A 13,169-nucleotide genomic window follows, 5' to 3' on the forward strand; every position below is an offset into this window, starting at 1 on the left:
CATATTATTTATATATATATATATATATATATATATATATATATATATATATATATATATATAAATTGCGTTTCGTGCTTCACATCCACTTCTCCCTGTTCTGTCCAAAATGAGAAGTCACTTCTCCCAAAAATTCAAGTCTAACTTGACCCTGTTTAAGTCCATAGTGGTACCTATATTTTATCCAGAATGTGCCATAATTAAGGGTATTACAATGGAGAGAACTCTTATATGCATAGGTGTTTTGTTACAGTAATACCATATTTACTCACTTTAAGTCAAATCGAACTGCAAATAACAAAGATCCTGACCTATCATGGTAAAATGTATCTGCAGACCAGTGTGTATGTTGTTTGTTCTACTGATTACTCCTAACAAACTGTACAGACCCAGATCTGCCAGCACATTATGCAACAGCTGATCAGGGTCTGTACAGTTTGCAGTTGGATTCTACTTATAAGCAAAAATTTACAGTACATAAACCAGCTTAGTGAAATGGTCAGCTGTTATGTAATCCATATAAGTGATAACAAGTCTACTTAGGCCTCGAGGGGGCCGAGTGTTCTAAAGCGCTCACCGTTACGGATCACTGCCAACTCACCTCTGTCTGTGTGGGTTTGAGTCTAGGATTCGGCTAATGTGGGTATGTGAGAAAGCTTGCCAGTAGCTTCTCATGGGTCAGTGGTTCTTTCCAGGGTTTGCCCAGGTTTTTCCTCCACCATTAATACTGGCCACCATGTATAGCCTATCTTGTGCTGAAAAATGGCGTTAAGCCCCATTACAACAACTTAGGCCTCATGCTATTTGAGTTGTTGCTCATTTTAGCTTGAATCCACTTGATATAAAAACTGTACAACTGGTTGTGATCACAAGACTGATGAATAGGATGAATGGATGAATAAGGACTCCTATATACCCCCCTCTATAGTGGGCATACATGTCAAGTCTCCCGAACTGTCTGGGAGTCTTTTGATTTTTGACCCCATCTTTTGATCTACCAATTTGCCAACAAGATCTCCCAGAAATAAAAAAAACTGCCAAGCATAGGTATTTCCAGCTAAAACAACATTTAATACACCATTCACGACTACCGTAATCCATCAATCAAGTTATTACAAATTATACAATCGGAATATTCTCTGCCTTTTCCGTCAATCTGAGAAATAAAGCTCGGATGTGATTCGTTCCCATTGAGAACTATATTCTGAACTACTTTTGTTCACATGGAGCAATATGGCAGTGGAAGGAGCCACATCACAATCGGAATATCATCGGCCTTTGCTGTTGTACAGTACGTAGTGCGCTCCGCCGGAGGTGAATTACCAAACACATAAAAATTGATGTATATTCCTACAACTACTTCCGGGTTTATTTCAAAACTTCTGGTGCCATGTCTAAACGTCTGCTAATGGATTCGATGGAAAATATGCCTTCGAAAAAAAAGAAATATGTTTGCAAGTTCAACAGTGCTTGGATAGGCGAATTTAAATGTGTGAAGCATAGTGAAAGGGAGAAAGCTTTGCATACTGCACAGCTTGCAACACACATTTGAACATTTCTAGTGGGGGAAAAAATGATCTTACAAGGCACTTGAAAAGTTTGCGGCACATTGCAAACAAGAAATCATCACATAATGTGCCTAAAGTAACACAAATGTTTGCACCAACATCAGTAGACAGTGTTACTAAAGCTGAGGTTCTGTTTGCTAACTTTGTGGCAGAGCATAATTTACCATTCTTGGTTGCTGATCATTTTAGTGAGCTGTGTAAGGTTATGTTTCCTGACTCAAAAATTGGTCAGAAATTTCGCTGCAAAAGAACTAAGGTAACAAACATTATTAACAATGCACTGGGTCCAACGTATGACAATCAAGTAACTTTACTATGCAAGGAAAACCCTTTCTCAGTGATGATGGATGAGTCTAATGACAGTGGTGATGAAAAGTGTGTAGCAATTCTTGTAAGGGTGTTTGACAGTGACATTCACAGAGTGACAACCAAATTCCTGGCTATGCCCATTTGCAATATTGGAACTGGTGAAAACCTTTTCAACTGTCTTCAAGAAGTCTTAACAAACAGACAGACTCCATGGAAGAACCTGGTAGGGTTTAGCAGTGACAATGCAAATGTACTGGTTGGAAAGAAAAATTCTGTCCTCTCCAGAGTTTGTGAACAGCAACCAAATGTAACTGACCTTGGGTGTATCTGCCATTTGGCCAGTACCTGTACACAGTATGGTTTGAAGAAATTGGCTGTCCCAGTTGAAGAACTTCTGGTCGACACCTACTATCACTTCACTTATAGTTCCAAGCGTAGAGAGGTGTATAAAGAATTCCTAGAGTTTGCCAACACTGAGAAGTACAAACTGGTCAAGCATTGTAGCACAAGGTGGCTGTCACTCCAGAAATGCATTGCATGCTTCCTTCAACAGTGGCCAGGGGGCCCCGAGTGGCCGAGTGGTCTAAAGCGCTCTTCGTTATGGATCACTGCCATCTCACCTCTGCCTGCGGCGGTTCGAGTCTAAGATTCAGCCAATGTGGGTATGTGAGAAAGCTTGCCAGTAGCTTCTCGTGGGTCGGTGGTTCTTTCCGGGGTTTTCTCTGGTTCTTCCTCCACCATTAATACTGGCCGCCATGTATAGCCTATCATGTGCTGCAAAATGGCGTTAAACCCCACAACAACAACATCAACAGTGGCCAGCTCTTCAGTCATATTTCCAAAGCCATGAAGATGCTGAGAAGACGGGGTAGAGTGAACAGATCTGTGGAGAACCTTAAAAACCCAGAGATGAAACTGAGATGAAACTGACATACCACTTTCTTCTATACATCATGGAACCACTGAATGACTTTAACACCATGTTCCAGGCTGGTGATGCTATGGTGGGATACCTCCATGTGGAGATGGAACAAATGCTATGGAAATTCATGGGAAAGTTTGTGAAGTCGAGTGTTATTACTGTATCAGCCAGCATTACGGAGGTCAACTTTATGTCAACAGAAAACCAGCATAACAACTCTTTGTTAGCAGTGGGTATGGAAGCCAGATGCTTCGTTCACAACAACCCAGACAACATTTCTCCAACCCAGCTGAGCTCCTTCTTTAGGAGTGTCAGGTCCTTCTATGAGGAAGTTACAGCAAAGATGCTAGCCAAGTTTCCATTTAATGACCAGACCCTGAATGCCCTTGGTTACCTGAATCCTGAGAGGAGATTGGAGATTTCAGTAGAAGCTGTTCTTCAGCCGAGTGACAGACTGGTTACAGCAACTGACAAACAGTGTCAACTTGAAGATGAGTTCAGGGACTTCCAGCTCTCCCCAGCCTCAGACCTGCCAGTTTCACTCAGGGAGAAACACCGTTGGATGTCTTCTGGGTAGACATGAGCAGAGTTTCCACACCCTTGAAGAAACCCAGATTCCCAAATCTAGTGAAGCTCTCTATGGCAGCACTCAGCTTGCCACACAGTAATGCAGACCCTGAGCGCTGTTTCAGCATGTTGAGGAAGATTCAGACAGACCACCATGAAATTTATGTGGAAAAACTGTGTCGTCACTAATATCGTGTAAGATAAATGCAAAGTGTGACTGTTTTGAGCTCAGACCTTCAAATGATTTGTGTATCGCTGCAAAAGGAGCTTCTCTACAAGACTGAAAGAAAACCAACACATGTTGAAAAAAAACTAAGTTTGTTTGCATGTTTGAGGTTCCAGTGTGTCATTATTTTTTTTAACCACAGTGATTCTTGTGAAGACTTTTAAATTATTTTTATTAAGAAAATAACATATAACAAAATTAATAAAGTTCAGTAACTATTATTCATTATAGTTATTTTACTTTGTTGTGGTATGATCTGCACTTTCGCACTTAAACTTATGAGAAAAATAGTCATTACACTAATCTCCCTGATTTGGACCCAATCTCCCTGATTTTGAACACAAATCTCCCTGATTTGGTTCCAGAAAACTTGGCATGTATGAGTGGGGATATAATTGTAAAACAGCATTTATCTTTCACTGTATTTTCTCCATCCTGATGCAGTAAATAAAATCAGGGCTGGTCTAAGAAATCAGGTCCCAACATGTACCTATATTCAGCAAGGTTTGAACAAAACCTACCTATACAGGTCTAGTTGCCAATTTACTGGACAAAAGGATAAGTTTGAACTATTTATTGGGTAGAAACAAAATAACTGCACAAGATATGCACATCTTGAATATTTAATCCAACTCTTTCAGGCAGATGGAATAAATAGTAGCTAAAATATGTATGGATTCAAAATTAACTTTTTACCTCAGTACTAAAAATGTTGACAAGTTTGTAACATTCTCCAATAAAATGTGCAAGCATCAATTGTTATGAGCCCTGCACGGGATAGGGATACTATTACGTAACATGTGAACTTTCTCTATTTTGCAGGGGACATGCCAACTCTACCTCCACACATTGCATTTTCTGTAAGTCGCAAGTCATGGCTGGGACCTGTTTTGCAAGACACAACTATAGAGTTTGATAAAATATTCCTTAATATTGGAAACAGCTTCAATGAGTATTCCTCTCACTTCGAGTGTAAAGTGAATGGATCATACGTATTTACAGCTCATCTGGTGAGTCAAGAAAATCAGGATGCTTTCGTAATGTTTATGCTGAATGCTGAGCCACAAGTTCCGCTCCATGGGGATAAAAGAGCTGGATATGGATCAGCTAGCAATACAATTTATCTGAGATTAAAGGAAGCGGACCATGTATGGTTGAGGCTGAAGAAAGACTCGGCTATTCTTAGCGACTATATAACATTTTCTGGTCATCTACTGTTTCCAGACTGAACCCCAAAAAATTAAAAAAGCATTTACATGAAAAGTCAGGGTAGAACATTTTTATTTTACTAAGTGTCCGAGAGATCCAAAATCCCTTAAAAAATTATAGGCTGGTGTATTTTTCTTCTTCATTACTTCCTACAATACATTAATCCTGACCACATCATTTGTCAAATCTCCTACTTCATAGTGCTATAATATGCTTGGGTAAAAGGTGACATCATATTGATGCAATCATAATGTAATTAACAAACATTTTCAAGCTAAGACTATTTAAATTTTAAAAATTCTTTTCTTTAATCATGAAATTATTTAAATTTGGCAGGATTTACAAAAGTAGACTGGATTATGAACTGAGGACTTTTACATACCAATTACTTAGATCAGCTAAAATATGCACAATACAGTCACAAACATGTTGCTGCATACTTAATGCATTTTGATATTTTTGTTGGAATAGTGCAGAACACCAAACTCCAATCAATTTGTATTGTCTGAATAGATTGTTTATTTTTCTTGTTCCAGCTATAGTAAAATATATCACTAAATTAAACAAGAAATGTTAAGATGGCATGGATGCTCCCATAATATGAGAAATTGAAGGGCAAAGTTTCCAAGTCAAATACAAGGGGCATAACTCTAAACTGATAAGAAAAATGTGAACTGAACTTGTTTAAGTCTTCTTAACGTAAAGCAGCAAAATTTAATTTTAGTCCATGCAGACTTTCAAAAGTTACAGCCTGGTGAGCTAAAACTGAAAATATGAACTCCCAATTTTGTTAAAATATTACACTTATCAAAGCCCTATTTTATTACAATATTGTACTAACCAACGCCTAATTTTATCAGGTCACCAAAAATAATATGTTTCCTATTGAACTGGTTTTACAATTTGGGTACATAGGTAGGTGTGTGTGTGTGTGTGTGTGTGTATGTATATATATATATATATATATATATATATATATATATATATATATATATATATATAATGATTAGTACATATATACTAAGCACTTCAGGCACTGGACTAAAATAGCTCAATTGGATGCACAAATCAATTCTGGGATTTTTGGTTTGAATGTTCTTTTGTTTGGAAATTTTTTTAAACAGGTGTAGAGTGGGGTATGTGCTAGGGTCAGCAATGAAAAACAGGGACTGTTGGCCAACTGCAAACATATTTTTATTTGCCTTACAATATTACACTTATTGTAGCCCTTTTCTGTTACAATATTACACTTACCATAGCCAATATTTTGTTACAATATTACACTTACCATAGCCCTATCTTATTAAAATATTACACTACCCATAGCCAATATTTTGTTACAATATTACACTTACCATAGCCCTATCTTATTACAATATTACACTTACCATAGCCCTATCTTATTAAAATATTACACTACCCATAGCCAATATTTTGTTACAATATTACACTTACCATAGCCCTATCTTATTACAATATTACACTACCCATAGCCACTTTTTGTTACAATATTACACTAAGCATATCACTTTTTTGTTACAATATTACACTTACCATAGTACTATTTTGTTACAATATTACACTTGCCATAGTACTATTTTGTTACAATATTACACTTACCATAGTACTATTTTGTTACAATATTACACTTGCCATAGTACTATTTTGTTACAGTGTAACAATTACCAGTCCTATTTCAAGTTATTCTCATTGTTTGGTAGATTTTTAAATGTAGGAAGCAAATAAAGCCATGAAAATGTGTCCCACAAAAAACAGCACATTTACAGCAATTTTTATATATAAAAAAACATGTTTGCTAATAAGTAAGTTTATCGAAAGTATTACTTTAATATGCTATCATGTGTCACACGTGCCAGATCACAACCTGACACATTAAAAAACACAATTTTTTACTGCCAAACAGCTAGACATGATCAAGATAATTAAAAAGATTATTCCCAGTCAATCTCTAAAAATTATAGTGTGACTGAGAGAAACGGTATCATATGCCAGTAACCTGCTACACACATTATTTGCATAGCTTCTGACATAATTCTCATGGAAAACAATCACCATTAGGCAGTTTAAACAGTTAATTGTCACAAGACAATTCAAAAATGAATTCAAGGCTGTCACCATTTCAGACCTGCTTACAGTTTTACTCGACTTATAGTTGAGTATATATGGTACTCCTGGTGACCCTCAGATATCTCATAGTAGTGTTCTGACAACTAAGATTTATGTCATGTCTACAAGCTGTAGTAATGTAATGCCATGAAAAAGGGACTAACTGAAACTACAATATATCCAACTAACGGTACTAATGAAACTACAATATATCCAACTAACGGTACTAATGACACACAAAACATACAAATTTCAAATCACTGAAAAAAACCCAGAGAATATGAGAAGAACTGTTTGCAAAATATCCAAGGACCATGTGCAAAACATATTATTTTGGAAGTTGGAATGAGAAAGTTAGGAGCAGTGTCTCTGTGGGAATGAGAAAGTTAGGAGAGGTGTGTCTGTGTGAGTGTGATTCTTTAATGAAAGAAAAATATCAAAATGCAGCTGTGATTTAGGGAAAGATGAGCATCTTTCAAGTAAGCCAAGCTCAGCAAAACTAAATTTTATGATCCCTGTTTTACCAAATTTGACTCTGAGAAGCACAGCACCAAAAGGGAACATTTTATGACATAAATCATACTATGTATATGACACATTGTATTGAGTTAATGATTTTTTGAAGATAGCATAAATTTAGATACAGTATCCTTTACCAATAAAAAAGCATGCCATGATCAAGTGAATAAAATACATGTACTACTAAAGTTATTATATCACTGACGCTAACATTTGCAGGAAATGGAGTCAGCATTGTTATGACAGAGCTTTGGCCTTCACACAGCGGGTTTTTAAAACAAAAATTATATTTAATTGCTGATTCTGACAGGGCATAATTGTCAAGATCATACCATGGTCAGATAGGCTAAAAAAAACTGATTTTGTGAATTAACACACACACACACAGAAACAATTAAACTTGAACAAAACAGGGTACCAGACAAAGACAAAAAAATCACGTGACAGAACATGTATCACTTCCTTCATAACAAGGTTTTTCGTTTACAAAAGTTTCGTGTGCAAAATTAAATTGCAGTACTGTACAATTAGCAACAAAGGAATAAATCACTACAAAGCTTTAACAGGTCATTACATAAACGAAGAAATAATACTTTAGAAGGAAAATTTATTCGACTTTACCACAATGGAGAGAGTTCACGTGCTGAAAGATTTTATGTTGTCATGATTCAAATAAACAAGATCATAAACGATAAGGCAAATATTTTGTAGCAGTGGAAAAATGGGAGCAAATGGAAAAAGAATTATTTTAAATATGTGTATCAAGATTTAAAAAAACTTTTTTGAATGGTTTTGTAATCTGCATGCCAACAATATCCAACTCATATTCCATGCCTAAGAATAAGAACTATTAATTTAAGTTACTTTGAAATAATTGTTTCAAAGACATGAAGAACATATTAATAAATAATGCTATCTTTAAATGAAGACATGAACTGCTTTAAGATATATGTATCTCTCCTGCTATATACATACACATCTCACAAATATAGTCCCCCTCTGAGATGCCACTTGTTTTATAAGGCCACTTTCCCAGTGCAGAAGGGGTGGCCATATAAGAGGGAGACCAATGAAATAGAAACAAGAGGCCAAAGTGGGCCTGAGATCAATCACCTAGATGCCATATGCGTAACAGTCATATGCATGAGCAGAGAGTAAACATGATATTGCCATTAGTCTCTCTGGTGAATACCACACACTCAGTAGTATGTTTTCTATTTAAATTTCTTCCAGTGCCGCTGAATTTGTTACAAAAACAACTCTTCAATTTCCATCCATATCTGAGGACACCTCGGCATAATTTCTGCAATATTTTAGGTCCCTATGCCGTGACGCTTTGTGACAAAGTTTCATAACATTTGTTCTGCAGGTTTGGAGACAATGTCACATAAATGTTTTACTACTTTTTATGATAGAGTGGAATGATTTGTACAAATCTGATGCCAGGATGATTTCTGTGAAATATGGTCAAATTCTTCTGAATCGCTTTGAGAAGAAATCATTTAAATGTTTATGCATACAGGAATGTTGGCAACATTTGATGATGGATTGGCGTAGCTTTTTTTGTACAAACTTTCAAACAAGCTTTTGTTGTGGGTTTAATGTCATTTTTCAGTACATGATAGGTAATACATGGCAGGCAAGTTAACTCTTGGAGGAAGAGCCCTGAGAATACTCATGTATGGAACACCAACCCATATTAAGCTACAAACAGGTTTTCTCACTTGACCACACTGACCGAGCCCAAAAATAGGACACACGTGAACAGATATGAGATTGCAGTTATCAGAAACAGCGAATGCTTTGGACCACTCTGCCACCTCTAGCAAGCTTCATCAAATTCTATTTAGTGGTTATGAGAAAAATTTGTCAATCTTTTATTTTATATTTTAGCAATGGTAACAATATAAGTGACTGGCATCATCAATGTAACTCTGAAAGAATTTCATGCCATGAACCTTTCTGTCAAGTTTAGTCAAATCCTAGTCTTGAAGAAATCATTTAAAGATACTTTAATGTTTGATAGACTATCCTGCGAGGATATGTCCAATTTGATTAAATTCTGTCAGATGGTTTCTGAGAGGCTGTTTAAAGTGCTTTAACAATTTTTAGTACTGGTGGTCACATCTGATGGTAGCTCTGCATCATTTGTACAATCTGTAATCACTTCATACCAGTACACAGTATGCCACAATCTGAAAGCCCTTCAAACCAGTATACATTATGCCACAATTTGTAATCCGTCAAACCAGTATACACTATGCCACAATCTATAAGCCCTTTAATCCAGGTTACACACTATGCCACAATTTGTAATCCGTCAAACCAGTATACACTATGCCACAATCTATAAGCCCTTTAAACCAATATACACTATGCCACAATTTTTAATCCCTTCAACCAGTATAAACTATGCCACAATCCATAGTCCTTTCTAACCAGCATACACTAGGCCACAATCTGAAAGCCCTTCAAACGAGTATACCCTATGCCATAATCTGTTATCCCTTCAAACCAGTATACATTATGCCACAATCTGTAATCCCTTCAAACCATTATATGCTATGCCACAATCTGTAATCCCTTCAACCAGTATACACTATGCCACAATCTATAGTCCCTTCAAACCAGTATACACTAGAACACAACCTGAAAACCATTCAAACCAGTATACACTATGCCACAATCTGTAATCCCTTCAAACCATTATACACTATGCCACTATCTGTAATCCCTTCAAACCAGTATACGGGGGCCCCGAGTGGCTGAGTGGTCTAAAGCACTCACCGTTACGGATCACTGCCACCTCACCTCTGTCTGCGTCGGTTTGAGTCTCGGATTCGGCCAATGTGGTTATGTGAGAAAGCTTGCCAGTAGCTTCTCGTGGGTCGGTGGTTCTTTCCAGGAGTTTTCTGGGTTCTTCCACCATTAATACTGGCTGCCATGTATAGCCTATCTTGTACTGAAAAATGGCATTAAGCCCTACAACAACAACAACAAAATCAAACCAGTATACAATGCCACAAAAATCTGTAAGCCTTCAAACCAGTATACACTATGCCACAATCTAGTCCCTTCAAACCAGTATACACTATGCCACAATCTGTAATCCCTTTAAACCAGTATACATTATGCCACAATCTGTAATCTTTCAAACCAGTATACACTATGCCACTATCTATAGTCCCTTCGAACCACTATACACTATGCCACAATCTAAAATCCCTTTACACCAGTATGCCACAATCTGTTATCCCTTCAAACAAGTATACATTATGCCACAATCTATAATCCCTTCCAACCAGTATACACTATGCCATAATTTATAATCCCTTTAAACCAGTATACACTATGGCACAATCTGTAATCCCTTCAACCAGTATACACTATGCCACAATCAGTATCTGAAGCCCTTCAAACTAGTATACACTATGCCACAATCTGTAATCCCTTCAAACTAGTATACACTATGCCAAATTTTGACAAAACCTGTCCAATGAAAATACATTTAAAATCTCAATTGTTGATAGACACATGAAAATTGCATGGCCATGCGCTTAAGGTCAATGCCTTCATGGCCTGCTAAGCTAAAAAAAACCCAAATAATTCACAAGTATTCCATACCTCCCATGTTCATGAATTTGCAGAATTCCTTCACAAAATTGGAAAAATAATCCACTGCAAATATTAGGGATAACAAACAGGAATTCTAGTTGTATGCTGCTGTTTGTCACAGGTTTACTTAAACAACCTTGAATATTCATGGTTTTATTCTCAAGGTTCATTAATATTTGTATATATATTATTGATGTTGTCCCCCTTGCATGGCTGTCTGACAAATATAACACACTAGTTTACATTTTATATATACTTTATCTTTAGAGGTGCTCTTTGTAACGATCTATGTTTAAAAATAGTATTCTGTGTATCTATTGAACAATAAAGGTTATTCAATACAATTGTGCCAAACAAGGCTTTTCTATTTTATTCTAATCCATGAATTAGTGGGTTTTCCTCAGAAAATAACTTTGGTAATTCACCTGAACCCAAACCTTAACACAAATTTTCTATGACTATGAACCTGACCACCAAGGTCATATGAGTGGGCAAGCATGTAACGGAATAAACTGTCATGGCTTCACAATGAAGCATGCCAAGTATGATGAGAATGTATCAAATGGTTTAGAAAATGTATGCAAGTGACAAATTTAAACCAAAACCGACAACCTACTGACAGTACCAGAAAAGTTAAAAAGTGTCTCACCTCCCACAAACAAAAACAACAGAGAAACAATCTTAACTTACATTTGTTTCTTTTCTATCAAAGATGTCAGTACAAGGCTTACTATTTTTCTAATATTTGCTTGATATTAACCCTTTACCTCATAGAGCATAGTTACAAACTGCAGCGTGCTATAAACAGAACACCTGTTACCTATTCGACTCCATACGCATAGGCCTGCCTGTTAACTGTTAAGCAATGTAGTGTATGTTATGTTTAACAGCAATTTGAACCATTTTACATTTTGGTACACATCTACTATGTGTGGACAAATTTAAGAGTAAAGTCTGATTGTTATAGCTGTGTAATTATTTTTCATTGAAGAATTTTTTATGTGCTTTAAAATCTTGAGAAAACTCCTTCACCATCAAGTCAGTGAGACCGCGTGACCAACTGTAGCTGCCTTTTCTCATATTCAAAATTTACAAGTTTTTTGTCTGCATCTACATCACTAAGTCATCTAAATTTGATAATTTATAGAAACTAATTGCTGCCTACATCAATATCAGAGCCTTTACCTAAGTTATTGAAGCTTTCATAGTTGTGATTCTAATCATGAAAACTTTGTAAGTACTGAATGAAATCCGCGACCTCCATTTAGGAGTGGAGATTACAAACCAGTTACTTTAAATAGCATATATCGACCAGAGCATAAACAGCGACCACATGATCTGACGTAATTGTCATTTGCAGAAATGAATGTAGTATTTAATAGGGGGTTTTCCCCCAAAGGTGGCGCAACAAAAACCAGCTTAAAATGGCTGATGTTTACAGCAGATGTCAAAAGGCGCTTCCATGCGAATGGAGTAGAGACGTCAAAAGGCACTTCCATGTGAATAGAGTAGAGGTGTCCAAAGGCGTTTGCATGAGGTAAAGGGTTAACAAGGTAAGGATTATATTGCTATAAATAATATTCACTGAAGTGGCATGAATATTTCATTGTGAGATTAAGACTTAAGATTGATTAACTTTCTTTTAATGCAGTATTAATTTGGTTGTACAATTATATTGGTTTAATGCAGTATTAGTTTGGTTCTACAATTATATTGGTTTCAGTTCATTTTCTTCATCTATTTGGATAGGGATGACGAATTTTGTTGAAAACCCAGGTTTTAAGGTTGTTAAACCTTATGTTCTATTACAAAAAAGTTGAAACAAAATCCTCAAACAAATGAACTTTTCTCTGATAATCATCGATTGTGTCCATTAGATTTTATGTGAACTAGTTTCCATTTTTAATGTGGAAAATAATTAAAGTCTGTAAACTTTATGAATAATTTTTTTATTTCTGTTTTAAAAATTACTGTACCCTTGTTACTTTCTCTTAAGAACACTCACATGCTGGTAATGCTCACATATTACTGGAAAATAAAATCTTCAGGAAATGTCAACAAGAGTCTTCTCAAGGGACTGACGCTCTAGTTCCCACATTAAAAAAAA

The 13,169-nt window shown here is 36.2% G+C and overlaps 3 protein-coding genes across 3 annotated transcripts in view; 2 read left to right on the plus strand and 1 right to left on the minus strand.

Moving 5' to 3' along the window:
* Positions 1 to 11,407, plus strand: part of LOC149803153 (uncharacterized) — a 57,047-nt gene extending 45,640 nt beyond the window's left edge. Inside the window, exon 4 of the mRNA XM_089952774.1 lies at positions 4,415 to 11,407. Within this exon, the coding sequence (XP_089808900.1) occupies positions 4,415 to 4,821 (407 nt within the window). The 3' untranslated portion in view covers positions 4,822 to 11,407. The remainder of the gene's footprint in view (positions 1 to 4,414) is intronic.
* Positions 1 to 13,169, minus strand: part of LOC149803152 (DNA ligase 1-like) — a 164,284-nt gene that overhangs the window by 111,652 nt on the left and 39,463 nt on the right. The window lies entirely within an intron of this gene.
* Positions 1,654 to 3,376, plus strand: LOC149803154 (uncharacterized). Its single transcript, XM_089951495.1, has 2 exons — positions 1,654 to 2,429; positions 2,785 to 3,376. The coding sequence occupies exons 1-2, from the start codon at positions 1,654 to 1,656 to the stop codon at positions 3,374 to 3,376; spliced, it is 1,368 nt and encodes a 455-aa protein (XP_089807621.1).

Source organism: Sinohyriopsis cumingii, chromosome 3 (assembly GCF_028554795.1).
Source record: "Sinohyriopsis cumingii isolate HCF-2022 chromosome 3, ASM2855479v2, whole genome shotgun sequence".
NCBI lineage: Eukaryota > Metazoa > Mollusca > Bivalvia > Unionida > Unionidae > Sinohyriopsis > Sinohyriopsis cumingii.